General features: G+C 35.8%; 3 protein-coding genes across 3 annotated transcripts; 2 read left to right on the top strand and 1 right to left on the bottom strand.

Moving 5' to 3' along the window:
• Positions 1 to 4,885: 4,885 nt before the first annotated feature.
• Positions 4,886 to 5,833, bottom strand: LOC150017826 (olfactory receptor 5F1-like). The gene has a single exon (XM_090267549.1). It carries the CDS (start codon positions 5,831 to 5,833, stop codon positions 4,886 to 4,888), a length of 948 nt encoding a protein of 315 aa, XP_090123675.1.
• A 9,834-nt stretch (positions 5,834 to 15,667) lies between these two features.
• On the top strand, positions 15,668 to 16,609 carry LOC150017825 (olfactory receptor 5AS1-like). Its single transcript, XM_090267249.1, has one exon. It carries the CDS (start codon positions 15,668 to 15,670, stop codon positions 16,607 to 16,609), a length of 942 nt encoding a protein of 313 aa, XP_090123375.1.
• An 8,077-nt stretch (positions 16,610 to 24,686) lies between these two features.
• LOC150017824 (olfactory receptor 5J3-like) lies at positions 24,687 to 25,673 on the top strand. Its single transcript, XM_090267548.1, has one exon. The coding sequence runs from the start codon at positions 24,687 to 24,689 to the stop codon at positions 25,671 to 25,673; it is 987 nt and encodes a 328-aa protein (XP_090123674.1).
• The last annotated feature ends 1,545 nt before the right edge of the window (positions 25,674 to 27,218 follow it).

Genomic DNA, 27,218 nt, shown 5'->3' with positions numbered 1-27,218 from the left:
TAAAGAGGGCAGTGCTGTTTGCGGTCGCACCTGGACAGCGGCAGGGCAGTGAGGAATCCCGGCTGCGGTCAAGCCTCTGGCGGTGCGCGACTCCGGCGCTGGGGAGAGCGGCCGCCGCATCGCCTTGAACAGTGAGGCCCAGGGGGGCGGGAGGACGGATCCCGGTCTCCTAGCTGAATAACTGTGTGAATCCATCTTGGACCCCCGCCCCCAAAGAAAGCACCACAGGGCTGCGAAATAGGTCTCAGACAGGCGCCGGTCGCTGAATTGTGACGCGTACACAGGCACTGCCCCGGACAGCCGGCCCAAGAAAACAAAACGCATCTGTCAAAATGAGGCAGACAACTATAGAAATCCCGGTGACACAACTCACCAGGCAGCAGATAGAGAACCTGACAGATGAACAGATAAGAAACCTGTCAGAGGCTCAGTTCTGGGCCATTGTTATCAGGTGGCTTACAGAATTCACAAAAGAGCAGGAAAAAGATAAGAAAGAAGCGAAAAACTTTCATAACGAAAGGAACAAAACCACATACGAGATAGATGGTGAGAAAAAAAAATCCAGAGTTCATTTCAACAAACTGGAATATGGAGAAGGAACAAGCAGTCAACCAATGTAGCGAGAGGAAATGGGAAGCAACAATGAGAGGATCAGAAACCTCTGGGACAGCTATAAAAGGCCCAACATAAGAATCATTGGTTTGCCAGAGAATGAGGAAGATGAACTAGAACTTGAAAAATTGAGTGAAAATATAATAAAGGAGAACTTCCCAGACTTGGGGAAGGGAATAGACTTGCAGGTCCAGGAAGCAAGGAGAGTTCCCAAGAGACTGGACCCAGGGAGAACCACTCCAAGACACATTATAATCAAAATGTCAAAAATTAAAGATAAAGAGAGAATCTTAAAAGCAGCAAGAGAGAAGAAAAGAATTATGTACAAAGGGGTCCCAATTAGACTATCAGCTGACTTCTCAAGGGAGACCCTACAGGCAAGAAGAGACTGGCAAGAAATATTCAAAGTAATGAAAATCCAAAACCTACAACCACGAATACTCTATCCAGCGAAATTGTCATTCAGAATAGAAGGACAGAGAAAGTGTTTCCAGGACAAAATAAAACTGAAAGAGTTCATTAGATCCAAACCACTGTTATATGAGATGTTAAAGGGACTGGTTTAAAAAACAGAAGCTAGGGAGATGAAACAAAGGCAAACTAAATAGGCAACGAGAGTGGAAAAGGAACTGTGGGTACGGGAAGCATATTGGGGGGAGGTCAACAGGGAGGGGAAATGGGGAGAGGGAGGGAGATGATATAGGAATTGGGGATCATGGTAGGAGGGAATGGAATAGACGGAGAGAGGTTGGGAGGAACTGTATGCACAACTAATGGACATAATCTAAAAGGGGGGAACAACTGGAGTGAGGGGGGCCACCGGGTGGAGGGGAGCAGAGGGAAGGGAAATTGGCACAAATGTAATATTTTAATCAATAAAACACATTAAATCTGAAAAAAAAATAAGAATTTGCAGTCTTCAAAGGGATTTGTTACACTAAAACAGCTATTTCCAAGCTTTTTCATTGCATGGGACACATAGCGAATTACTACAATATTGTGGCACACCGAAAAATACATTTTAGTTGTTGTTAATATGATAAAAAATAGGTATAATAGAGATTTATTTTTACCAGGTGACTATTGTTGTGTTGGCTGTTGTCATTTTTTTATTTGACAATATAAAGGAAAATAAGTCAGCATTCCTGAATAGATAGCCAGGCACTGCATGTTTTAAAAATTCTTGTGGCACACCAGTTGAAAATTGCTTCACTAATATGGGGAGGAATCCTCATATCTTTGTCACACATTAATCAATTTTGTCTTTCTTTCAAGATAATCATTATTTATGGTATTTATCCTTTCAGTAATTATTGCTCTGTATTCTCTTTTGATTTAAGTTAAAAAAGTTCACCAAAGATTTTTAATGATAAAGCTCATTGGGTATTCACTTTCAATGGACTGCCGGTCTCATAAAATGGTAGCTTTAGCATTACAAATTTGTGGATGAAAAAGTAAAATAAAAATTGTGAACAGTCACCTTCAAAGTTAGGTCTTTTGCAAGTTAATAGTTAAGGTTTATGGCCAAGTTACTTGAATTTGTATTCCAAATATTTATCATTGCAAATGTTATTATTTCCTGTATTTCTCTGTGTCGATGATGGTGCAGGGTAAAGCAGAAAAATTGCATTTGGAGGATCACAGGTAATTCCAATTACTATTTAAGTTTGAAAAGGGTTATTGATGTTTACTTTAAGATATGTAAAAAGCAATGATGTCTAATGTTGCCAATATTACGTAAAAATTATTTGGAGGATGCAGCTAGCAGAGCAAAGGAAAACAGAAAAAAATAAAAATTTAAAGTATAAGGAATAAACTCATGAACACAAGTGAAATTAAAGTTTATGACAATTAATAAAATAGCTTGTCTGGGTGGCTAAATATAATAAGATGAATATTTAATCTGAAAATGGTTACATTTCTTCATCACTCAGAAAATGTTTAGATTTCAAGCCTTTAAAGGTTAATATTAATAATATAACAGGCCTTCAGAAAAATCACTGTCAAGGAAGCAGGGAATGGGAGTGATTATAGAGAACTTTTGGTTTTTAATATTTTATTTATTGTAAGAGGTGAGTTTATGTGTGCTCGTTTACTTTGTTTCCTAATTTACATATCCATTTTCATTTTTAGAACAAACTGAAATTTTATATATTACACAATATAATAATAGAGACTTAAAATAAACAAACAAAAACCCTTGAGTAAAGTTTTTGATTTGAACACTTGTTTCCGAGGTTCCCAACACCACTATCAGGCTCAATGATTGACTAAGACAAACAAACCTCAGAAGAGCTTTTATATATACATTCCCTGTAAAAAGTTGCAATCACCTAGAACCTCACTGCCTGAGGCCTGCAAAGATATTTGCCAATATCTGCTGCTAGCATTAAGGAATTGCTTTTTTGAGACTTCTCTTTGCAGGGCTTCTGGCACCTGCAGCCTAACATCTCATGGCAGTTATGCTCCATCCAAGCTCAACCCCAGTTCCTGTAACCGTTAGCAGCCTGCAGATGTGTAACCTGATTATAGCAGACCCTGCACCCTGCTCCCCATCTGAAATTCTGTTATATAAACCCTGCCCTAAGCCCCTTTCGGAGTCGGTGCCATCTTGGAGACACAGTGTCGGCCCGGCCGCCAGCAATAAACCTTTTGCTTTCCCTATCCATTGTCTCTGAGTGGTTTTTCTCACTAAATCTGCAGTAACAATGGTTTATTACAGCTAAAGAAATAGATTAAAATTATCCCAGGGAAAAGATATTCAGGGCAGTGTCTAGGAAAAACCAGACATGAACTTCCATGTGTCACCTCATGGCAGCACTTAATGTTCCCAGCCGTGTTGTCTGACAACTTGGATAAGGTATCACCAACCAGAAATGCTCACCAAGATTTGGAGTCCAGGGTCAGTACATAGACATGGAGGTATCACATAAATGTCCATGGTTACTTAGTCTCCAAGTGCCCTAGCCTGACTTCAAAGAGATGCAGCCTAGCCAAAAGCCCCAGACATTCACTATGAGTCACATTATTAGCATAAACTGTTAGGTGTGGGCCCAGGATCCAAAGGTGCTCGTATCAAGTAGGACATGCCACGATTTCAGAGGTTTTCTCTCAGGAGCCAGGCAAGGTCTAGTCCTGAAGTCCTTTGGAAAATGCAGAGTTTGTGCAGACCAGGCTGATTGAGGAAACCCTTTCTTGCCCAGTGCCAGTATATGCAAATATTTAATGCATGACTCCAGCTATTCATAATATCATATTATATGAGTTGTTTATTTGTATATATGCAATTCTTTTTTTTTAAATGCCTCATCTCTTTTTAATTTTATTTTTTCCATTTTTTAAATTGTTGCTCTATCTATTACCGTTGTCCCTACTTTCCCCCTGAATGCCCCTGATATTGTCTGCAATTCTTGAATATAGATTTTTTTTATTCCTTTCATCTTGTTGGCTGACTGTTCCCACTTTGTGAGATTTACAGGTTTTAAAGTTAGACTCTATTTAGTATTTCTTAACCACTAATGAAAATATTGACCAAAATGCATTGTAAAGGCATACATTTCAAATTTTTCACTAATTTTAATAAAATAAATTACTCAAAAAACATTAAATAAAGCAAAACATTGATTGATATCTGTATATTTAGGGAATGTGGTAACATTACTCATTCAAATAAAAAAATGTATTGGAAGAATTAGAAAAAGAAAAAGCAATAGAGAGCATACCAAAAAGGCAAAAACATTTTACATTAACAAGAGAGAGTTTAATAAATATTCTCAACATCTAAAGAAAGGAAACCATGATAAAACCTCTACCAGTCTAATAATTTAAAGTCACAATGGTTTTACAATTTAAATTTGATATGTAGTATGTCACAATTCACACAAATCATAAATGGTGTATAATAATGCATATGGGAAAAACTGATATGGAATTACAAATATTTTCTGTGGCTAGTATCATGTGATATTGCAACTTGTGTTGCTAAACAATCTATACCTTTCTTTTCTTAATGAAGGTATTATTACATACAGACCTTATTTGGGGGGATGCACTGAACACACAGAATTGTTAGAGGAGGATCCATGGTCTTATATAAGTTTGGTAATTTACCTTATACTTAGGTAAATTTAAGGTAATTTTCCTCATGCAATATATATACTTCACCATTACAGAAAGTGATTACTTAAAAATATTCTAATAAAGTACTCACCCTTGACCCAGCCTTTGAAAGTTTGTTAAATACTGTGCTAGGTTCAGAAAATTAACCTATCAATCACATAAATGAAAGCATCCTCTTCCTCGTATAAATTACATTCCGCAAAGCCTTCTTTACGTCCTTATTCCGGAGGCTGTAGATCAGAGGATTTAACATAGGGATCACTACTGTGTAGAACACAGAAGCCACTTTGTCCTGACCCAGGGAGTAGCTGGAAGTAGGTCTCAGATAAGTATAGATAGCGGTGGAATAGAACAGAATTATAGCTGTCAGGTGAGAGGCACAGGTTGAGAAAGCTCTGTGCTTCCCCTCCCCTGAATGCATACGGAAGACGGAGAGGAGAATGTAGGAGTAGGATGCGAGGATGATCAGCAGAGTTCCGACCATATTCACTCCAGCAAAAGTGGATATGATGCTTTCATACAGGTGTGTGTCAGAACACGAGAGCTTAAAAAGTGGAGGGCTGTCACAGAAGAAGTGGTGGATGACATTGGAACTGCAGAATGGCAGGCTGCTCATATAGCTTGTGTTCACCATGGAATTCAACAGTCCTGCTGTGAAAGCCCCTGCTGCCATTTTCAGGCAGACTGCCCTGGACATGACCAAGGGGTAAAGGAGAGGGTTGCATATGGCCACATAACGGTCATAGGCCATCAATCCAAAGAGGATGCATTCTGTTGTGGCCAAAGCAATGAAGAAGTACATCTGCAGAAAGCAGCCAGCAAAGGAGATGGTTTTCTCTTCTGACAATAAGTCCACCAGCATCTTTGGGGTGATGGTGGATGAATAACAAATGTCCACAAAGGAAAGGTTAGCCAGGAAGAAATACATGGGTGTGTGAAGTCGAGAATCAGTCCTTATTAGGAGGATCATCCCAACATTCCCCCAAACTGTCAGTGTGTAAATCATAAAAAAGAGCAAGAAGAGGATAATCTGTAGCTCCACTGTGTCTGCTAATCCCAGCAGGATGAACTCAGTCACCAAAGTATAATTTGTTCTGGTCATGTATTACAAAGGTAATTTGTTTAAACTTGCATTAAGTTAACTTTCCTTTTTCAAAATTTGCCAAGAAAAATAGAAATGGTAATGAAGACATTTACAAATGGAAGTAAACCTTGGACAATATGGCCTAATAAATAGTTACTCAAGTTAGAGGAAAATTAGTGGACTAAGGGACAAGTATTTGACTTTATTAAGCAATTGTCTGTACTGAACCTGGGTTTGGGCCTCTCACCTTGCAGGTCAAGAGTACATAGTCCACTTAAGTTTCTGCAAACCCAACCAACACACATTGTTCTACATTTTCTCTACCAGCCCACATCCAAAATATGAAAGATAAAAACATCCTTGCCGAATTATCTCCAGTTTTCTAAACAGGTGTGTAGTGTTTACTTAAATAATTTTTCTCCTCAAGATCACTCTGTTTATTCTTCAACTCCCAAGTTCATTCCTTGCCTTCTGAAAATAACTCTCGTGTACCCTTGCAGCAAAAATAGTGACCATTTCAAATGACCAATATTTTGACATCCATCATATCCTGAAGAATGCGTTTTTCATGTTTCATCAAACTATTGTTTTAGTTACAATGTACTCTATCAAATTAATGCCTTGTTGTAGCAGATGTTACCTGTTCACTTCAGTGAATAACAGCTCCAAATCCTTATAGCTTTCTCCCCAATGTCTCACCAGTGTAGTTTATCATTTTCTTTGTTTATCAGCAGTTCTGAGTTGTAACTAAAAGATTTAAAAAAGAAAAGTTTTATTTTTAAATGCAGTGAAAACTTGCATTACCTATATGTAAAAATCTGAGGCACCTTCTGAGTAAATATATGTTGCTCCACTTTTATTTTGCTTTCCTAAAAGAAAATTGGGTAACCACAGGGACTATATTATAGCATTTATTTGTAGAGTCAAACCTCCAGAGGCAGAAACTTTGTCTCAAAAGAAAAGAAAATATAATCACATGCATATATATGGAATCAAACATTACATTATGAAGTGGTTCCTGATAACTATTTTACCTAAAGTCTTCTCCAAAGTAGAAAAAAATTTAATTGCCAATTACATTGCCTCTCTTTTTGTATTTTTAGCTTATTCCAAATGGGCATAGCTCACCACCAAATTATTTTTCTTTTCAGTGTATGTGGTGTGTGTGTGTGTCTGTATGTGACCCTCCATTTTTCTTGGTAATTTTACCTCTAATCCAACTCTCTTCTGGAGTGAAATTAATGATAAAAGAAAACTAATATCCATTGTACAACATTTAAAGCAAAACTATTTCCTGAGCAAATAGGACATTGAATAAAAACTGAATTTCTTTTTTTATAATTTTAAAATCGTGTTTTTCTCAATTATTACCTTAAATTCTTATCCTACAAGAGAGTGAAATTACAGTTTTTTTAGATCCCAATTCACAAGCAAAACAAAATGAAATAAAGCACATCACTTACCCAGATGCATGGAGCGTTTATTTGCACAGAGAACTCACAATGCAATTATGAAGAGAACTCACAATGCAATTATGAGGTACTATATCACAATTATCCATTTGAATTAGCAATTAGCCTCTACACCAGTCTTTGAGATTGGCATTATTGTTTTACATATTTTGTAGATGTGGAAAACAAGACATAAATGTATTAAATGATTTTCCAATGAGCAAACAGTTAAGAAGTGGGAGAGTAAACCTGAACCCAATCTTATACAAAAGAATGAATACCGAGCTACTTAATTTCTCTGTCAAGTTTTATGTAACATTTATCTTAATTACTTAGGTTATACACAGGCACATATATGTACATATGATACATATATTTGTGTATGTATATCTTCTAATAAATACAATCTTCCAGACTTCAAAGCAGTTAGGGTATCTCTGCATCTAAAGAAAAATCTGACATAGTGTTCGATGCTGCTTAAGAACTTGATTCATAAAGTTCCCAACAGCAAGCCTTAAAACTGCCATTTATTGACTTCTATCAAATACATAGCATTTATTTACTAAAGTATGGAATTTAACAATTTAAAATATGAAAGTCCTTAAAAATATTTATAACTGAGCTACCAGAAATGTGAATGAAGAAAAATGGAAAGAGAATCAGCATGCTGAGTATCATATCAGGGGAATCAGTGACTGTTATAAAGAAAGAAGAGATTAATATTATTAAACCTTAAATAAAGCAAAAACCAAAAAAGGAGATTTAACTTACTGAACAAGATATTATAATTAAAAATCTTGAAAAAGGTTTCTTTCAGGAAGAAGCAGAAAAAAATAATAAATAAAAAATATTTCAGTTTAAAAAAATGGTTACATAATGAGGTGGAACCTCAGTTTTTTAGTCAGGTTTATTGTGCCATTGGTGTTTTACAGTAAATTATTACTGTTTTTAGGTGTATAGTTTTTTGACAAACACCTACTGTCTTGTAACCACCACCACCATCAAGACATAATATTTCATCCAACCTAACAAATTCCATCATGCCCTATTAGACAGCTCCACACAACCTCCTGGCCTCTGATAACCACTGAGATAACATTGGTGTGACTTCTGTCATGCTTTTTCCCTTTCCAGGATGTGACCACCATGTGTGGAATCATAGAGTGTGTAGCCTTGTGAGTCTGGCTTCTGTCCCTCATTACAATATTTTGAGATCCACTATGGGGTTACTTTTATCAGTTTTTCCTTTTATTATTAACTAGTAGCCCATCAATAGATGTATCAGCAACTGATGGCCATTCAGTGGGTTTTCAGTTTAAAGCAATGATGCATGTGTATATTACATTGCTGTAATTGCAAAAGAAAGCTACAAGTCATCAAGTGAGTAAAATCTCCTGAACAAGGGCAAAGTATTTACATTTGTTATATCAATCCTCACAAGAAACTGGTGAGGTGGACAATTATTATTCACAATTTACAAATTAGTAAAAGTAAGAATAAAAAAGTATATATACACCAAAATATATAAAGAACTTATATGACTCAACACCAAGAAGACAGAGAACCCAATTTAAAAAATGGGCGAAGGTCCTGAATAAACAGTTCTCCAAGGAGGACATACAGAGGGTTCATAGACACATGAAAGAACGCTCAACATCACTAGCCATCAGAGAGATGCAAATAGAAACCACAATGAGATACCACCTCACACCAGTCAGAATGGCCATCATCAACAAATCAACAAACAACAAGTGTTGGTGAGGATGTGGAGAAACGGGAACCCTGGTGCATTGCTGGTGGGAATGCAGACTGGTGCAGCCACTATGGAAAACAGTTTGGAATTTCCTCAGAAAACTAAAAATGGAGCTGCCTTTTGAGCCAGCAATTCCGTTGCTAGGAATACATCCAAAGAATCTTGAAACACCAATTCAAAAGAACCTATGCACCCTTATGTTCATAGCAGCACTATTTACAATAGCCAAGTGCTGGAAACAGCCTAAGTGCCCATCTGTAGATGAGTGGATCAAAAAACTGTGGTACATTTACACAATGGAGTACTATGCAGCAGAAAGAAAGAAGGAACTTCTACCATTTGCAACAACATGGATGGAACTAGAGAGAATTATGCCAAGCGGTGAGAGAAAAATACCATATGATATCACCTAATACAGGAGACTAATGAACAACACAAAGAAATGAGAAAAATTGAATCAGAGGTATGTTAACAAGGAGTAGACTAACAGTGACAAGGGGGGAGGGGTAGGGGGGATGGAGAGAAGGGGGTAAGAAGTGGAAGGGTCTAGTCAAAGAACATGTATAAATGACCCATGAACATGGACAACTGGGTGGGGACTGACTGGGAGAAGGGGTGGACAGCTGGCGGGGAAGAAATAGGGAAAAAACTCTAATAGAGAAAGAAACAAAATTTTTTAGTGGGGGAATAAAAAGGTAATATAAAGAATCTAGTCAAAGAACAGGTATAAATGAACCATGGACATGGACAACTGGGTGGGGACTGACTGTGGGAGGGGAGTGGGCAGGGTGTGGGGAAGCAAAAGGGAAAAAAGTGGGACAACTGTAATAGGAAAACGAACAAAGAAAAAAAAAGAATAAAAAAGTAGCTCATAGTTACGAAGTGACAAAAATAACATTCAAATCCAGGTTGCCTGAATCATAAGCTCTTACTTTGGTATCTCATCATTCAAGACATAGCTTATTTCAGTCCCTCAGATAATTGAGAAACAAAAATAAAATTCGGGTGCCTGGGATTCTTAATGGTGTTGAACTTGTGCTTTAAGATTTTCTTACATAAATAAATACTTTAAAGTGTCTTTGAGTATCTGATAGAGGTCAAGATAAACAATTATCTTGATAGGAGCTAATGTCCCAAGGTATTTGGAGAGCTAGTTAGATCAGCAAGATAAATAACATTTTTGGTATAATTTAAGGATTTATTGTTTTAATCAAACATCTCCCAGTGAAGGAGACATATGTTATATTGTCATTGGCTATATTATAGTCGATTATGTTGCTTTTTCATTTTTCTTATTTAAAATAAAGCATTCAAGCCACATCCCTGGAACAGAAGTAATTGTTTATTCAAAGTCCTCCTGGGGTTGGGGATTACCTTGAGGTAATGTCCCACTTGTCACAGACTACACAATAAATACCCATTCCTTGTAAGATCTATTTGTAAAAACTGGGGAGAAATGTTGTCAGTGTCTCATACAAAACACCTTCTGTAACTCAAAATTCTAGATGCTGGTGAGGTAAGTGACTGATTCTCTAAAACATCAACCAAATGTCTTGTGTGAATATCACAACGATAATGTTGCCTTAGATATCATGCCTCTTTACTGACTCTCTCTGGGCTGGAGGAGTGGGTAGGAGATGGTGGAGGCATGATTCCAACCTTACCTTAACCATGACAGTTTCCAAAAATCACTGTCTGATTCACTGTGTTCCTTATTGCTATGAGGGGGAAGATGACTGTATCTATTTTGGAATTTGGGAAAGTCCAATGGTCTAATTAAATTGAACAAGTAAATTAAGCCTCATCAGTAAGACAGACCTCAGTTGTTATGGGCATATACACATAGTCACATAGAGTGGGCTTATTTTATGTTTGTTCCATGTTTTATATGAGGCAATCTCAGAGATTGAGATTGTTTTTGCCAATAATTTATTTAACACAGGTTAATCACAGGAATTGTAATTTATAACAAAGATATTTCACAAGCCAATAGCATATAGGATATCATCTCTTAATGAGTCAACAACAAAATAACTTACTCCAAACTAATGATAGATTCATTATGCTATTGTTCCAGGCAGAAGGGAGATGAAAGAAATAAAGTCCTACTTTTGCTGAGGTGTACCTTTGTGTGAATTGGCTCTTGGAAGGGTCTGCTTAGCCAAACAAGAGCTGATGTCCAGTTGCCAGCGTTAATTTCAAGTCCCTTGTTGGTAGAGAATTATGAGAACAGAGACTGATGTCGGCAGCAAGATGACCTCCTTCATGAGACTGATGCATGGTTTTCTCTACTTTCAGCAAAGACTAGCCTTCAAATGACAGGAGCTAATGTCCCAGATGACCTCCTTCATGAGACTGATGCATGGTTTTCTCTACTTTCAGCAAAGACTAGCCTTCAAATGACAGGAGCTAATGTCCCAAGGTATGTGAAAATCTACTTAGATCAATAAAAATTAGCCTTGCCCAGACCAAACAGTCTCAATAAGTCCTCATAAATTCTTGGTATTTGAGGTTTTGAGGTTTAAAAATTTTGAGGCCTGAGATGGCTTCCCCAAAGTAAACAAATTCACCTTTAGATCGGAAAACCTCACTTAAGCCATAACCAGGTATGGCAGGTCTAATAATTCCATTTTGTTCAGTGCCATTTCATCATAGTTTTGATGTGATGCTGTAGGAACTTAACCTTGTTTATATCAATTAGTCTAGGGTAAAACTAGTTCTGTTAGACATCACTGCCCCAAAGTTTCAAGAACCTATCTTAAGTGAGGACTTACTGTAGATCAAAATGGTGTCACTTAAGCCATAAACAAGTAGGTCAAAATGACTTTACTTAAGTTATGAACAAGTGTATTTGAAATCAACACAAACCAATACACAACATTTCTATAACTGTCAACTCAGAGAACTTGTGATTTTGAAATCAGATTTAACTTATCGATAATCATAATGGCATTAATAGTAATAATAGATGATATTCAATATATTTTATGAATCTATAATGTAATGAGCTCTGTAAATAGTGTTATGTTATCTAGTTTAATCCTGGTTTCAACCTCATGGTATATCAACAGGCCAGTTAAACAAAACAAAGAAATTAAGGTATACAGAAGTTCAATGACTTGTAGAACATTAGATGTGGCATCTGAGGTTAACTCAATTTTTCCTATTTCTAAATCCAGTGTGTCTAACTGCTATAGCACAATGCCATTGGAAAAGGAGAGAAAGAGACCACATTCCACATTCATACGTCTAATAGAGTAGCAAATAAAAATCCACTCATGGGTACCAATGACAGCTTTGTTAGATGAGATTTCCCTGGAAATCCGTGGGGCTCAACTTATTTTAGGAGATTATTCTGATCTCAGCTCAAAGTACTGTGACATGAATCCTTCAAAAGAAGTGAAGTAGTCCTGGGATTTCATTCTTTTACTCAACAAACCCTCTACACAGTTTTTAGGTTCTTGGGTACTCAAGGAAGGAAAGTCAGACTCTGATCCCATAACCCACTTATAGATATAAGATAATGCTGATTAACATCACTGGTTGACAAATATGTCACTTGGCTAATCTTGTGAAGGAGACGTAGTCACTCAATCTAAAAAATAAGGGTGTGGGTGAGATAATTGCTGAGGTCCTTTCTAGCATTAACATTGTATTTTCAAGTCACATCTGATAACATTTTTGTAACAGTAGAAAATATTTCAACATCACAGGCACCATACTATTTTGGTTTTGAAGTGAAACCTGGATTTTGTTTATATATACCTGGGCAACTTAATTATATCTCTGTACTTCAGTTTTATCATTTGTGAGGACAGAAATAATAATACTCATCTCATGGTACAATATGAGGATTAAACAAAATGATGCACTTTGGGTGCTTAGAAAATATAGTGGCCCACTCACCATAATGTTAGCTATTATTGATTGCTTTCATCATCATCATCATCATCATCATCATCATCATCATCATCATCCACAATTCAGATAACTAGGTATTATAGCAGAACATAAAAGGGCTTTAGTTTATAGAAACCTTGAGTGAAAACTATTCAAAGAAAAAAGCATAGTTTGTCTTTGTTGTGATAGTGCTGATGGTTATAATTCATTTCTTTTTGGTGAGAGTTTGTGTAGTTTTAAGTTTTTAGGTCTATTTAGTTTGTTGTTTCCAACAAAGAAATATAAAACTTTACTAAACAACTATGGAGCTCTTGAATATGCACAGTCTCATTTGCCCACAATAGATGGCTCCACACAATAAATAGAGTAGGTCTGATGGTGGAAATGTGGATGTGATGGCATGATTTTTAATAGTAGAAGCAGAATTAGAGCCCAGGTCTCCAGACACTTACTTACTTGGTTCATATTCTTGCTTGCTATGGTCTCTTCTGTACCAGCGATACCAAATCAAGCCTCACAAGCAGGCAAATCGGGTGACCTGGAGGTCTCAGTGTCAAGTGTTGTTCCTCTTGCAATCAAAAGCCAATGATGATAGCAATACCTTCTTAGATCAAATCTTTGGGAACCAACCATATAGAATCTCCTAAATTTGGCCTGTTTTTGTTATTTACTGATTCTTAGAGGAAAATCTTATAATCGTTGTATTCTCTAAACATTAAATATGTGAAAATTCCTTACATAAGTTTAATATAGAATACATATACAGCAACTCCGCTGCCTTGCGGCATACCTCTTCAGGGGAAAGGCTAAGGGAGTAAACCCCGACAGAAAATCCGGAGCCGGAGTCCCTAAGGCGGTTTGACGTTGTAGTCAACACCGGCAACTCCTGCGGCGCACCTGAAGCCAAGCTGTATTGACTCCGTCTTTCCCTTGGACCCTTCAGCTGCGAAGAGAGGGGGGGTCTGCTGCATGGGCAACAGCAGACCCTCCATATCACCCTGCCCAGGCTCTGTAGCTTCAGCTTCACTGGAGAGGACACTCCAGCGTCATCGCAAGATGTCGATTCAACACGGGAGGAGACAGATACCGTGTCACTCCCGAGTCGGACTGCACAACCATTCTCGGCGGTGCAGATAGACTCTTGGGAAGCTACACCATCGTCTCTCGAGACGGACGGCTGCCGACGACATATACAGCAAGTTAATTACAGGTTTTTAACCACTGAATTAATTTTTAACCACTGTTTCTGAAAAAAAGAACATAAAGATACAAAAGTGAGATTTTATATAAATCTTGGAAATTACATTTGCAAGGGAGAGATACATGAATTTTCCCCCCTCTTTCACTATAGTTTCAGACATCCACTTTTCATCTTTTCCAAGTCAACTTCTTTCTGTTAAGATCTGGTTCTCAAAGACTGACTTCTCAATGCATCTAGAAGACTGCAGGTCATTTTGGGGGAATTCTGAGGTTACCAGGCATGGCCAATAGAATAGAGCTCCATCATTCATTGCATTATTATTCACTACAGTGTTTCTCAATTAAATTATTTCTAACATTAAAAATCTTAGAATATTTGGTGAATATTCCATTCCCTCATAACATTTCTTATTTGCATTCATTATGTTTTTTCTTGATTATTTTTCTTTCTGGCTATATAATATATATTTTCCTATATAAATCCAGTTTAGCAGTTTATTAACAACTGCAGATACAGTTGTTTTTCAAAATACTTAATGTTTCTGGGACATCTCACTAGACATTGTCATATCTTGGAGATAAGAAAGAGACATAAACTACAGAGAAGAGGAAATACAAAGTATGTTTAAAAAATATATTGCTGCTAAACAATGCACTTGGACACAGCACACAAGCAAAACCACAGTGGGTTTTCTTTGTAAGAGAGTCAGATTGGGTATCCACAATGCCAAAGGTTAGACAAATTTTGAGACAAAAATATTAATATGTCAAGCTATTGGATAAATAATTAAAAAGAAACACAAAGTCAATTTATTTGTTTAAATAAATTTTATTTAACAAATATTCACATTAGTGTTTATTATGTACCAGTTACATAAATGTTTTACAATTCTCTGCTCATTTGTTCCTCTGGTCATCAAAGGATTGTTAAATAACTTTATAAAGCTCACATAACCAGTAAGCAGCAAAGCTAAGATTTGAACCAGTGAACTCTTCCATAACTACTGAACTCTTAACTGTTATGTTAAGCTCTCTCCCCAAATCACAGATATTCTTCTGTCGAATTAATCTAGTTTATGGGTGAGCTCTTTTTTCTACTATTTTTCTCAACTCTACATTCTTTTACACGGAAGAATATGACTTTAGGATTGAAATCCTAGAAGTTTGCCTTTAATAATTTTTCCAATTTTCTTAATTCTAGCAGGTATTTTTAACTGAGCTACATTCATTCCCTTTCAGCTTGTAAGGAACTAACTCCACTTCCTAACGTGTGCAGCTTTTGAAGACTTACCACGTCTCAAAACACCACCTCTGAATAACATCCTCTGGTATCAATGATAATTTCTAATTACCTCTTTTAAAGAAAATGATGAAAATTAAAGCAAACCAAATATGTCATAGAAAATGCCATGACTGTGGTTTTATTATCCTTCTATTTATTTCTTTAGCAGGGAGAATAAAAATATTCTTGGTTTATTGGTCACTCAATTGAACTCACATATTCTTACACCATCTATTTTGTATGAGAAAACCAAGAAAACAAAGAAGATGCTGGAAAGTAATTATACAATGCCAACTGAGTTCCTACTTGTTGGGTTCACGGATTACCTACCTCTCAGAGTCACTTTATTCTTGCTATTTCTCATAATATATACACTAACTGTGGTAGGAAATATGGGCTTAGTAATCCTAGTTAACATCAATTCAAGCCTGCAAACCCCCATGTATTATTTTCTTGGCAACTTGTCTTTCTTAGACATCAGCTATTCTACAGCAATCACTCCTAAAATGCTGGTGGATTTCTTAGCATCCAGGAAAAGCATCTCTCCCCCTGGCTGTGCACTACAGATGTTTTTCTTCGGTTGCTTTGCTGATGCTGAGTGCCTTATCCTGGCGGCGATGGCATATGACCGCTACGCGGCCATCTGTAAACCACTGCGCTATCCTACACTTCTGTCCAGGAGAGTCTGTATCTGCTTCATTGTGCTGGCATACTTCAGTGGAAGTGTGACTTCGGCGGTACACGTCTGCCTCACATTCATGCTGCCCTTTTGTGGCTCCAATGTTGTCAACCATTTTTTCTGTGATATCCCACCTCTCCTGGCTTTATCATGTGCAGACACCCGTATCAATGAGCTTCTGCTCTTTGTCTTATGTGGCTTCATCCAGACCAGCACTTTCGTGGTCATATTTATCTCTTACATTTGCATCCTCATCACTATTTTGAGCATGAAGCCCTCAGGTGGCAGAAGCAGAACATTCTCCACCTGTGCTTCCCATCTCATGGCAGTCACCTTATTCTACGGGTCACTCCTATTTATGTACTTACGTCCCACCACTAGCTATTCCCCAAATACGGATAAAGTAGTGGCGGTGTTTTATACCGTTGTTTTCCCCATGTTTAACCCAATAATCTACAGCTTCAGAAACAAGGATGTAAAAAATGCCCTCAAAAAAACTATTAGAAAAAAACTGGATTTAAATCACTGAAAAAATGCAAAGCATAGCCTGCTCTTCCAATCTCATCATCAATCAGTACTATGCCATGTGTGTCAACTATTTTGAATTTATTTCCAACAATAAAGATAACTTTGCCTCCTCACTCTTTTGAAATACTTTTGGCCTCTCTTATGGAAATCTTCCCTCTAAAGTTATTCTACTCTGAAACATTCCTGAACTAAAATAAATAGTAATGTTTACTCTCCAATTAGTTTGTACATTGATTTATTATACTGTTCTTTATCATGTTGCATTGAATGTATACACTGACTTGTCTGTCAACTCACTTATATTTAAAGCTCCTTGGCAGCAAGGAATATATATTTTGGTTTATTTATCAATACCTATATAGCACCTGGTATATGTTTTATTCTGAATCAGCCTTTTAATTTTAGTGCACTCTATGTTTAAAAAAACATTGAAAAGAATAATGTCAAATGAGCTAACTTCTAATCATTCTTCCATTATGTTAAAGGACATAGGATGCATGAAGAAGCATATCAGCCACTTTAATAGGGACCTATTTAACCTAAGAGTAATTTTTCATTTTCCAAGATAAATTAGTTTAAAATAAGTAAACTATGATGTATTTGTAAACTATAAATTACTATGAGTTTATCTAGCTTGAAGTTTGTAATAGCAGCACTATTAACATTTTGGGTCAATCCTTATTTTGGGGGGAGTGCAGGTAATGGTGAAGAGAAGCCTACCTTGTACATTGTAGGCTGTTTAGCAGTATCTCGGGTCTTTACTCAGTAGATGCTAGTAGGAGACCACCTATTTATGATAACCAAAATGTGTCCAAACATTGCCAAACATCTCAGAGGCAAAATTTTCCCTAGGATGCAATCACTAAACTTGTTCAAGACTATTTCCTTGACCATAAAGCAAATGGTCAAAGAAATGGCTTCACCATTAGAGTGAAGTCACTGTCTATGACTTCACCATTAGAGTGAAGTCACTGCCTGAACATACTTCAGCATAATAATTTGGTGAGAACATCTCAGATGTGATTTTTATTAATTTTGTTTTGCATTATTTCCCTAATTCCATTTCATTTCTAAGATCTATTCTGATAATACCCATAAACAGAGAAAATTGAGAGTGGAGGTGGTAGTGGGAGGGGCAGGGAGAGCAATGGGGGAAATTGGGACAACTATTTGAAAAACAATAAAATAAAATAATAAAAAATAAAAATATGTAAAATTAAAGTTGAATATATGTTTTATAAAATAAACCACAGTTGAGAAGAAATTAGAGTAAAGTAGGATGCTTGTGACAATTACAAGTAATTAAACTTACTTTTCTGCTTCTGTCTATAAGGAGAGAGAAATCTCAGAACCTACAAGGTGTCCCCCAAAAATGTATACACACTTTATGTAATTGTAAAGTCGGCGTTTATTAAAATACATTTCATTTCCAAAATGTTATAGAATCTACAGACGTTATTTAATTGTTTTGTCGACACCTGTTTTCAAACTGACGTCCAGGCACTGCTGACAATGCGAAGCAATGGAGTCGCAAACATCAAGAAACATTTTGTTTGGTATTTGTGTGCATTCTCGTTCCATGGCTGCTCTCAATTCAGCGACTGTTGCAGGTTTCAGAGCGTAGACTTTGTCTTTTAAGTATGTACCCCCATTTAAAAAAAGTCCAGTGGTATGAGGTCTGGTGAACGCGCAGGGTATTCTATGAACCCCCTTCATCCAATCCACCTCTTTGGCAAGATCTCATCAAGGTAGGATCTAACATCGTGATGGTAGTGGGGAGGGGGGATGCCTATCTTGCTGTTTCGTGATGTTTGCGATTCCATTGCTTCACGTTGTCAGCAGTGCCTGGACCAGAATGGATGTCAGTTTGAAAACAGGGGTTGACAAAACAAGTAAATAATATCTGTAGATCCTATTAGATTTTGAAAATAAAATGTATTTTAATAAACAGCGACTTAATTATTTAAAGTGTATATACATTTTTTTGGACACTCTGTATATTACATTTCAGTCATAAAAGTAATACACAAACTTAAAATACTAAACCTTGTATTTCTTTTGTAAAAGTATGTACATTTAATTCAGGTCATAAATAAAGTCTATGTATTAACTCTCTATCTTTATTTTATTTACATTGAGCATTGGAGGATAGGGGCAAATGAGTTCTATGGAATGAGTTGAATAATGCCAATTTTTCTGGTGAGATCAGACAAAATAATTTTCAGGTCATACTTAAATAATATTTATCTTCAGAGGAATACATTCATAAATATTTTTTCAGAAATAAAAATATTTTCTTGACACAAATGAGATGTTTGCCTCATTGATGGCATAAAGAGAAAGACAGGGAGTAAATATTAATTGAGAACCCAACTTTCTTTTGGTTGCAAACATTGTTAAGTATGGTGGAAGAGTCATACCATAATTTGTAACTAATGCTTTGCTATTAGTTCTAATTAAATTTTTTCTCTTATCATATGGTAATATCTTCCATTTTGTATCTAAAGACATGCTGTTTTATTAGTATCTTCACAACTGTATAATAATGTCATAATCCTTTAAATTTTGTGCAATATTTGGATTGACCCAAGATTTCATTACTTTATTTATCTGCACATATTATAACTTACTCTACTTTTACGCTAAAATACCTAAGACATGTTAATGAATTAACAGCATAACTGTACAAAACCATCTACAATTCCTTCCAAACACACAGATAATGTTTATATTATTTGTATTATTCAAGAGAGCTAAATATAAATTACATAAAAAGCTAAATATAAAATTACATAAAAGCTAATGAAATACATGCAAAATTTTCACACTGTCCACAGATCAATGATGCCTCTCGAATTTTAGACAGAAAGAAAGCATACATTTTATATAAATTCTCCCAAAGGAGAGCGTACAATTCAATTAATTCTATGTGTGTGTGTAATCATAACACTTTAATATGAACAATTGTTAAAATATTTGTAGTATGATGTCGTGCATAATTCATATCAATTTTGTAATGAATCAGTGAGGTAGATAGAGCATGTATGAATGTTACCATTTTAAAGCAAAGAACAACACTTCACTCTTTTCATCATTAGAATATTTCAACAGTTGTCTGAGTAGCATATATGTAATGGAACACATCTCTTTAGTTCTTTTTTTATTTCATATTTTTTATTAAATCATTTTATTGTTATTTTATTACAGTTGTCCAACACATCTCTTTAGTTCTTTTTTTATTTCACATTTTTATTGTTATTTTATTACAGTTGTCCTAATTTTTCTCCCTTTGCTCTCCTCTGCCAATCCCACCCCCGACTACCACAGTCAATTTCCACACCGTTGTCTGTGTCCATGAGTCATTCCTACATTGTTCTTTGTTTAGTGCCTTCCCCTTCTTTCCACCATTATTCCCCTCTCGCCTCCCCACTGGTCACTGTCAGTCTATTGTATGTTTCCATGCCTGTGGTTCTTTTTTGTTCGTTAGTTTATTTTGTTCTTGCAATGGCATGTATTCTCTGTATTGTGCTTTTACCCCAAGATGTTTCCATTTTAGATAACATATTCATTTTTAAGATTGTTTTATTTATAAAGGGGGTACAGTACCTGTTATTAAAGTGAAATCAGAAGCATCTACTGAATAACTATTGAGAGATGCTACTCAATTAGTCCCAGTCCCAAGACACCTGAGAACATGCTCATGATCCAGCCTGTGGACATCTGAGATTCCATCTACACAAGAGACACAGTTTGTGTCCCCAAAAGAAAAGAAAGCAGACATAAAAGGTCTCTACTGTCAGCAATAAGTCCTTTAGAGAATCATGATAATGTGGTCTTCTCTAAATACTCTGCTTACTCTCTACTTTTCTGGGTTGTGAGTATGTTTAGGAAGTAATAACATGGGTTTATTTAAGCTTTTGATATTTTCTGTTATCTTCCCACTAAATGAATCTGTTACCCGCTGTTATGATTTCAGTACTGTTCCCAAACAGCCAGAAAATTTCCTAACCTGTGGTTTATTTTTCTTTCAAATGTCCTTATTTTGTGAAAAGGGCAATATTTATATAATATCTGTATTTAATATTTGTGTGTGAGAGAGTGTGTGTATTTTTATGGTATTTAATATTTGGTTTATACAAAATCTAAAGCTCCTTGTGTATTTATGGAAAATTTCAGATATTCTATGGAAAATGGGATATCTGAGAACTGTAATGTATTTTAGCTATATTATAGGGAAATTAATTTCTTTCCAATCCTATATAATGATAGTTTTTGAAAATCTTTTAGATCTAGTTTTATTTTATGATTCCACTAGTGATATTTTAAGAATTATTTTCAATTCCCCCTTAGTCTGTCACTACATCATACTTGTAACAAACCTGGGTGTGCACACAGACACTGATTCCCTGAGCACAAGACTTTTTGCTACAACATGCTGCTTCTTCTTCACACTACAACTCTAGTGTGCCTGAAGAAAATAGTCTTCAAATCAGCATGTTTTGCTTTTAAATTAGATTATCTAAGCTACATAGTTTCAGGTTTTTCAGTATGTCAAAGTTGTTGTTGATAGTGGGTTTTAAATTTTTAACTGTGATTCTTGTTTGTTAAGTTTTCTGTGTGTGTGTGTGTGTGTGTGTGTGATTTGTTTTTTCATCTTGTAGGCAATTTTAATCATAAACCATTCAGTACACATTATTTTAAAGTATAAGTTTATATATATATATATATATATATATAACAAAGTTCATATAACACTTGATCAGATATATATATTTATTTGTATATAATACTCTAAAATAACATGGGCAATACTATGAACAATAAAGTATATATAACATATACTATAATAAATTCAGTTATAAATATTGGATTGGTCAAAAAGTGCATTTAGTTTTTCTCATATGATGGCTTTAGTAACACTTAGTTGTCTTTAATTTCATTCAAAACAATTTTGTTAGATTGTATTGTGACAGCTCTGATAGCAGCATGCCTTTAAAAAATTTATCAAAATTGAATTTTTGTGGAGCCATTTTAATATTGATGATGGAAGAAAATACCCAACATTTTCAGTGTATTATGCTTTATTATTTCAATAAAAGTAAAACTGCAATTGAAACACAAAAAAGATGTGTGCAGTATATTGAGAAGCTGCCGTGACTGATCAAACGCATCAAAAGTGGTTTACGAAGTTTCTTGGTACTGTTGACATTTTGACCAAATAATTCTTTGCTGTGGTGCTGTCTATACATTGGAAGAAGTTTAGCAGCACCTCTGGCCTCTATCCACTAGAAGCCAATAGTGGCAGATAGCCAAAATACTCAAAATATCCAAATCAATAAAATTATTCATGAAAATAAAAAAATGCGTCTTTTATTTTACAAAACAAAAAACAAAACAACAACCCTAAAAGGACTTTTTTTGCCAAACCAATATTATGTCAACATAACTATATTTTGTGGGCAAAATTGCATGAGGGCATATACTGAGTTCAGGTGTGGTTAACAATTATGCACTTGCAGTATGGCAAGATCATTATTTTGAAAATTATTAACATTTTTTATAAGTATTTGGCTGTGTTCACTTTTCACTACAATGATAAATAAACTTTATGATTTCTCTCACCAACATCTTTATCAGTAATTGTGTCCTTGATCAGCAATTATTATATATTTTCTAATGTCTCTTTGGAGTCATAAATAAAAATAAATTACTATGGAGGAATTTCATATGTTTTTAAAAAGACACCTTTTTTTTTCATCTTGACTTGTCAAGATATTAATCTGAAATTCAGAAAAATTGCATTTGAACATACTATTACATTATTAAAATGTTATTCAGGTGTTTGTTTCCTGAAGAGAATTCTCATGATTATTAGTATTCTAAAACTGCCTCTTCTTTTAGCAAGAAGATGACACTGAGGGGTAGCAAAAGCCCAGCATTCGGTGACAGAAGGGATCTGCGTTCTCGTTGTAATTCCAACAGCACAGGAGAAAATTCTACCTTGAACCTTGGTAAGACTTTTTGCTGTTTATAGTTTTCTATTATGAGTTTGATAGATAAAGCTGTTACTAGAAATCTGACTGCCAGCTTTCTTAAGTCACATTTGTTTCTCTTGGGTCTTGGTGTTATTGAGTCTTGTCCATCAATATCAGGTCAGTTCACGTCTACTATGTGAAATCTATGGTAGTTAAATTGACAGGAACTCCAAGTTTTCCTCTGAAAGATCAATGGGAAAATTATACAAACTCTGTTGTCTTCATATTTTAAGTGATCTGTTGTAGAGAGGCAAAATATACAGCAGGTCAAGGGCCGAATTATATGGGAACTCAATCCTTCTCAGTTCTCACATACTCCAGTGATGTGATGTTCCTGTCACACTAAGGGGCCTTGCAGAAGAAAAAGTGTGCCATTAAGAAACACGCAAATGTCCCTTGACCTCTGTTTTTTAAAAATTGAGATTATTTCCAAGTTATGAAACTATGATTCTGTATTTTATAATCTGGTTTTATTAACAAGTTTTTTTGTGGCATTAAAATGTTTCATTAAAAAACAAAAAAATTCTTGCCACTTTCAACCAACTATTCCCTCTTTTAATTGGATACAGTTAGATTTGGATTTGTTGTGCTTCTCAAATTCACTGATCTAAAATATAAATAGGATCTAATTTAAAGTCTCAGTTTGTGAGGGGTGAACTTGTATACTTACGGAATAAAGATTTTGGTTGTGATTTAGAAATACCCTGAATATTACATCCCAAGCTTACCCAAATCCTGACCTCAGTGGACTTCAAGTTCCATAAGAGTACAACTCATATATCCTTCTTGATATCTCTACTGCCTAACACAGTGCCTTGAATAAAAATCATGGTTTTTATTTTAAGCCACTAATTTTAACTGACTTGTTATAGTAGGAATAAGAAAGTAATATACTTTATAGTAGAGTACCTACCATTTCTTACTGTCCACTCTCCGTTCTTTACTCTTCTTCACAGTACTTATCATCATTGTATACAATATATCACTGTCTATTTCCTTTATAAAATATAAACTCCTTGAAAGAATGATATTCTTCTTATTCATTGCTTCATCTCTAGCAAATATAACATTTCTTGGCACACGGTACTAAATAATATATGTTGACTGAATGCATGAAAGTATACATGAATAAATTGATTTATTAATATTTAACATAAATATTGTTGCATTAGTATTACATCAAAAAACAAGTGAAGCTAAGTGGAAGCCTATGTTTTTGAAAGCAGAACATATCTGATATAGTTATGTCATGATAGATAGTTTTGGTAACTCATAGCAATGCTTTGCCTCTCTTCATTGGTTTTCTGGGTTTGTTGTTTTAATGCTGATGAAAACCAAAGATGTGAGAGTGAAATTATACAAATACAAAAGGGAAGGGTTTTCAAATTAAATCGCACTGCTATGTTTTGATTGGCCTTAATATTAAATAGCAAATGAAAACGTTTTTCTACCTCCTATTCCTGACTCAACTCTTTAGAGAGCACAGTCGTTGATCCTCCAAGCAGAAGGTGAAGCAAAAAAGTTTTGATGCTTGAGATTTGGAAAGGAAGTGGGTTGAATACTATGAAAGTCTGTTTCATGAGTAAACTGGGTGTGAAAAATAGGGACATTTAGGCACAGAATAACAACAGCAATAAAAAAAGAATGTCATTCAGTTTGTAGTTCATATAATCAGAGGACTTGAAAATACCATACAATGAGTCAAAGGACTGGCACAACGCAGATCTAGGTATGAATGTCAGTTTCAACAATTAATAGTTTCATGATCTAAGAATTTCGTTATCCCAATTTTATCTTGTGCAAACTGAGAAGCAAGGATAAAATAATCTCTAGTTCCAGTAGGGTGAATCACTATAGATGGATTATCTAGTACACATAAGGTCCACTGTTTGAAGTTAATTTCTCTTCTTCATCTAACTACAGGGTAAACCTAAATGCTCCTTACTATTATGGATACTGGATCATGGAAGAAATCATCATTTATTTTTCATCTGAGTGACATCATTTTGTCCTGCAGCTAACGAGCTATATAAACCTGCAGGTATGGAAGGTTGGAATCACACAGGTGTGAAAGAATTCCTTCTAGTAGGTTTAACTGAAAATCCTAATTTGCAGATTCCTCTCTTTTTGATTTTCACCTTTATTTATTTCATTACTCTGGTAGGTAATTGGGGGATGATTTTCTTGATCTGGTTAAATACCCAGCTTCATACACCAATGTACTTCTTTCTTAGCAACCTCTCTTTTTGTGATATCTGCTACTCTACTGTCTTTGCTCCTAAAATGCTGGTAAATTTCTTATCAAAGCACAAGTCAAGCACATTTTCTGGCTGTGTTCTACAGAGTTTCTTTTTTATGTTCTATATAACCACAGAAGCCTTCCTCCTGTCTATGATGGCTTATGACCGCTATGTAGCAATAGCCAATCCCTTGTTGTATACAGTCATTATGACCCAAAAAGTTTGTATTCAGATGGTCCTTGCATCTTACTTGAGTGGGCTCATCAACTCACTGACACACACAATAGGTCTGCTCAAACTAGACTTCTGTGGTCCTAACATTGTGAATCATTATTTCTGTGACATCGCCCCTCTTCTGAAGCTCTCTTGTTCTGATGCACAGAACAATGAGATGTTGGTTTTGATATTTTCTGGGATCGTTGCAGTGCTCACTTCCATTATCATCATGGTCTCCTATATCCGCATCATCATTGCCGTCCAGAGAATTCACTCAGCTGAGGGGAGGTGCAAAGCCTTCTCCACTTGTGTCTCCCACGTGACTTCTCTGACCTTATTCTATGGGTCTGGAAGCTTTAGTTACATCCAGCCAAGCTCTCAGTATTCCCAGGAACAGGAGAAGGTCTCTGCTGTGTTTTATACTTTTGTGATCCCCATGCTAAACCCACTGATTTATAGCCTAAGGAATAAGGATGTGAAGGATGCAGCAAAAAGGTCAATATGTAGAAAAGGACTCCAACTCAACTCCATTTTGTCTATGGCTTCTTCAGCCATAGCATTAACCTGCAAATAGATCATTTCTTTAAATTCATGTCACAGACATAGGATCAAAACAGAACTACAATCAAGAAATCCACATGAAATATAAGAAGACATGAATGATAATTACTTATTCTTGAAATCTGCATTATTCTTAAATCTCTTCTATAAGTTTAAAATGTTTTGTGATAGCACAGATGGAATGAAACTGTTATGCTAAGTGAAATAAGCCAGTTGGTGAAAGACAAACACCATATGATCTCACTTATAACTGGAATCTAATGAACAAAATAAACTAACAAGTAAAATAGAACCAGAGACATGGAAACATGGAACAGACGGACAGCTGTAAGAGGGGAGGTAGGGGATGGAATGGTGAAAGGAATGAGAAGGGATTAGTCAAAGAGCATGTATGAATGACCCATGGACGTGGACAACAGAGTGGTGATTGGCTGAGGGAGTGAGGGGTGGGCTGAGTGGGGGGGGGGGGCAAAGAGGAAAAGTTGGGGCAACTGTGATAGAATAAACAGTAAAAATGTTTCAAATAAAAAGTTAGGAACATGGGGGAAAATGCTTATAAAATGATAGAATAGTTTTACTTCTAGAGGGATGGAGTAGCTTGTGATTAAAATTACATTTGTGCAAAAATAACAAGAAAAGCAAGAGAAGATACAGATTTTATCTGTTGATGAAATGAAGTAGCTATTATAGAAAAGGAGAACTGGGGTGGTTTTGAACCTGGGAGTTACAGACATGGAGAAGTGGGCTGACTTCTATCTCACTGTGAAAGGGCACTCTTGAAAAGGCAGGCCTGCAACACATGGAGAGCTCTGCAAGCTCTTCAGAGACCAGGAGAGCTTTTGGCAGATATTTCGCAGGTTTCATCATATATGGCTGTATTTCCTTTCAGGGCATTAACCATATTCTGGGCCTGAGCACAGCTGGATCAAACACATAAACAGACATGGGAACAGGCAAACAATGGATGATAAGTGATAGATAGAGGGGTGGATAGGTGGATGGATAAATAGTCAATAGATAGAAAGATAAATAGATAGACAATAGATAGTAGATGGACAGACTTTAATGGAGAACTTCTGAAATTAGGAGGGACTTTGGGTGGTGTCCCAAACAATACAAATATTAAGTATTTTGATCTACGAAAAGGAGGACCGATTCTGATTCTGAACCTGTGCCCTGTGACTGCTCTTGGGGACAGAGAAAACAGTGGAACTGTGTGTAAGCAGTTATTTAGGCTCAAAGAGAAACTGGATTATATAGAAGCTTAAACACACATGTAGTTAATATTCTAGAAAAAGAAGAAAGAATAGATACAATAAATATTATTAGATAAAGGGACTAATCTTTTTTTCAAAACTGATAAAGTCTTCAACAGGCATATTCAAGAAGGGCAGATTATCCAAAACCAAAAAATGCAGGAAAACCCCCACACAGACACTTCATAGTCAAAGAAACAACAGTAAGATTCAGGGTTAACTTTTCAGAGAAATTATAAAATGCGAGGCAACTGAATAGACATTTTTTAAGGTATCAACAAGCAAAAGCTGAGAAATATTTT

Source organism: Furipterus horrens, unplaced genomic scaffold, assembly GCF_987537825.1.
Source record: "Furipterus horrens unplaced genomic scaffold, mFurHor1.1.pri manual_scaffold_2, whole genome shotgun sequence".
Lineage (NCBI taxonomy): Eukaryota > Metazoa > Chordata > Mammalia > Chiroptera > Furipteridae > Furipterus > Furipterus horrens.
The sequence above is the reverse complement of the archived record's forward strand: the minus strand, read 5'-3'. Positions and strand labels throughout refer to the sequence as shown.

What these genes read in the sequence shown, in the direction of transcription:
- LOC150017824 (XM_090267548.1), top strand. Translation starts at nt 24,687, where the DNA reads ATGGAAGGTTGGAATCACACAGGTGTGAAAGAATTCCTTCTAGTAGGT.
- LOC150017825 (XM_090267249.1), top strand. Translation starts at nt 15,668, where the DNA reads ATGCTGGAAAGTAATTATACAATGCCAACTGAGTTCCTACTTGTTGGG.
- LOC150017826 (XM_090267549.1), bottom strand. Translation starts at nt 5,833, where the DNA reads ATGACCAGAACAAATTATACTTTGGTGACTGAGTTCATCCTGCTGGGA.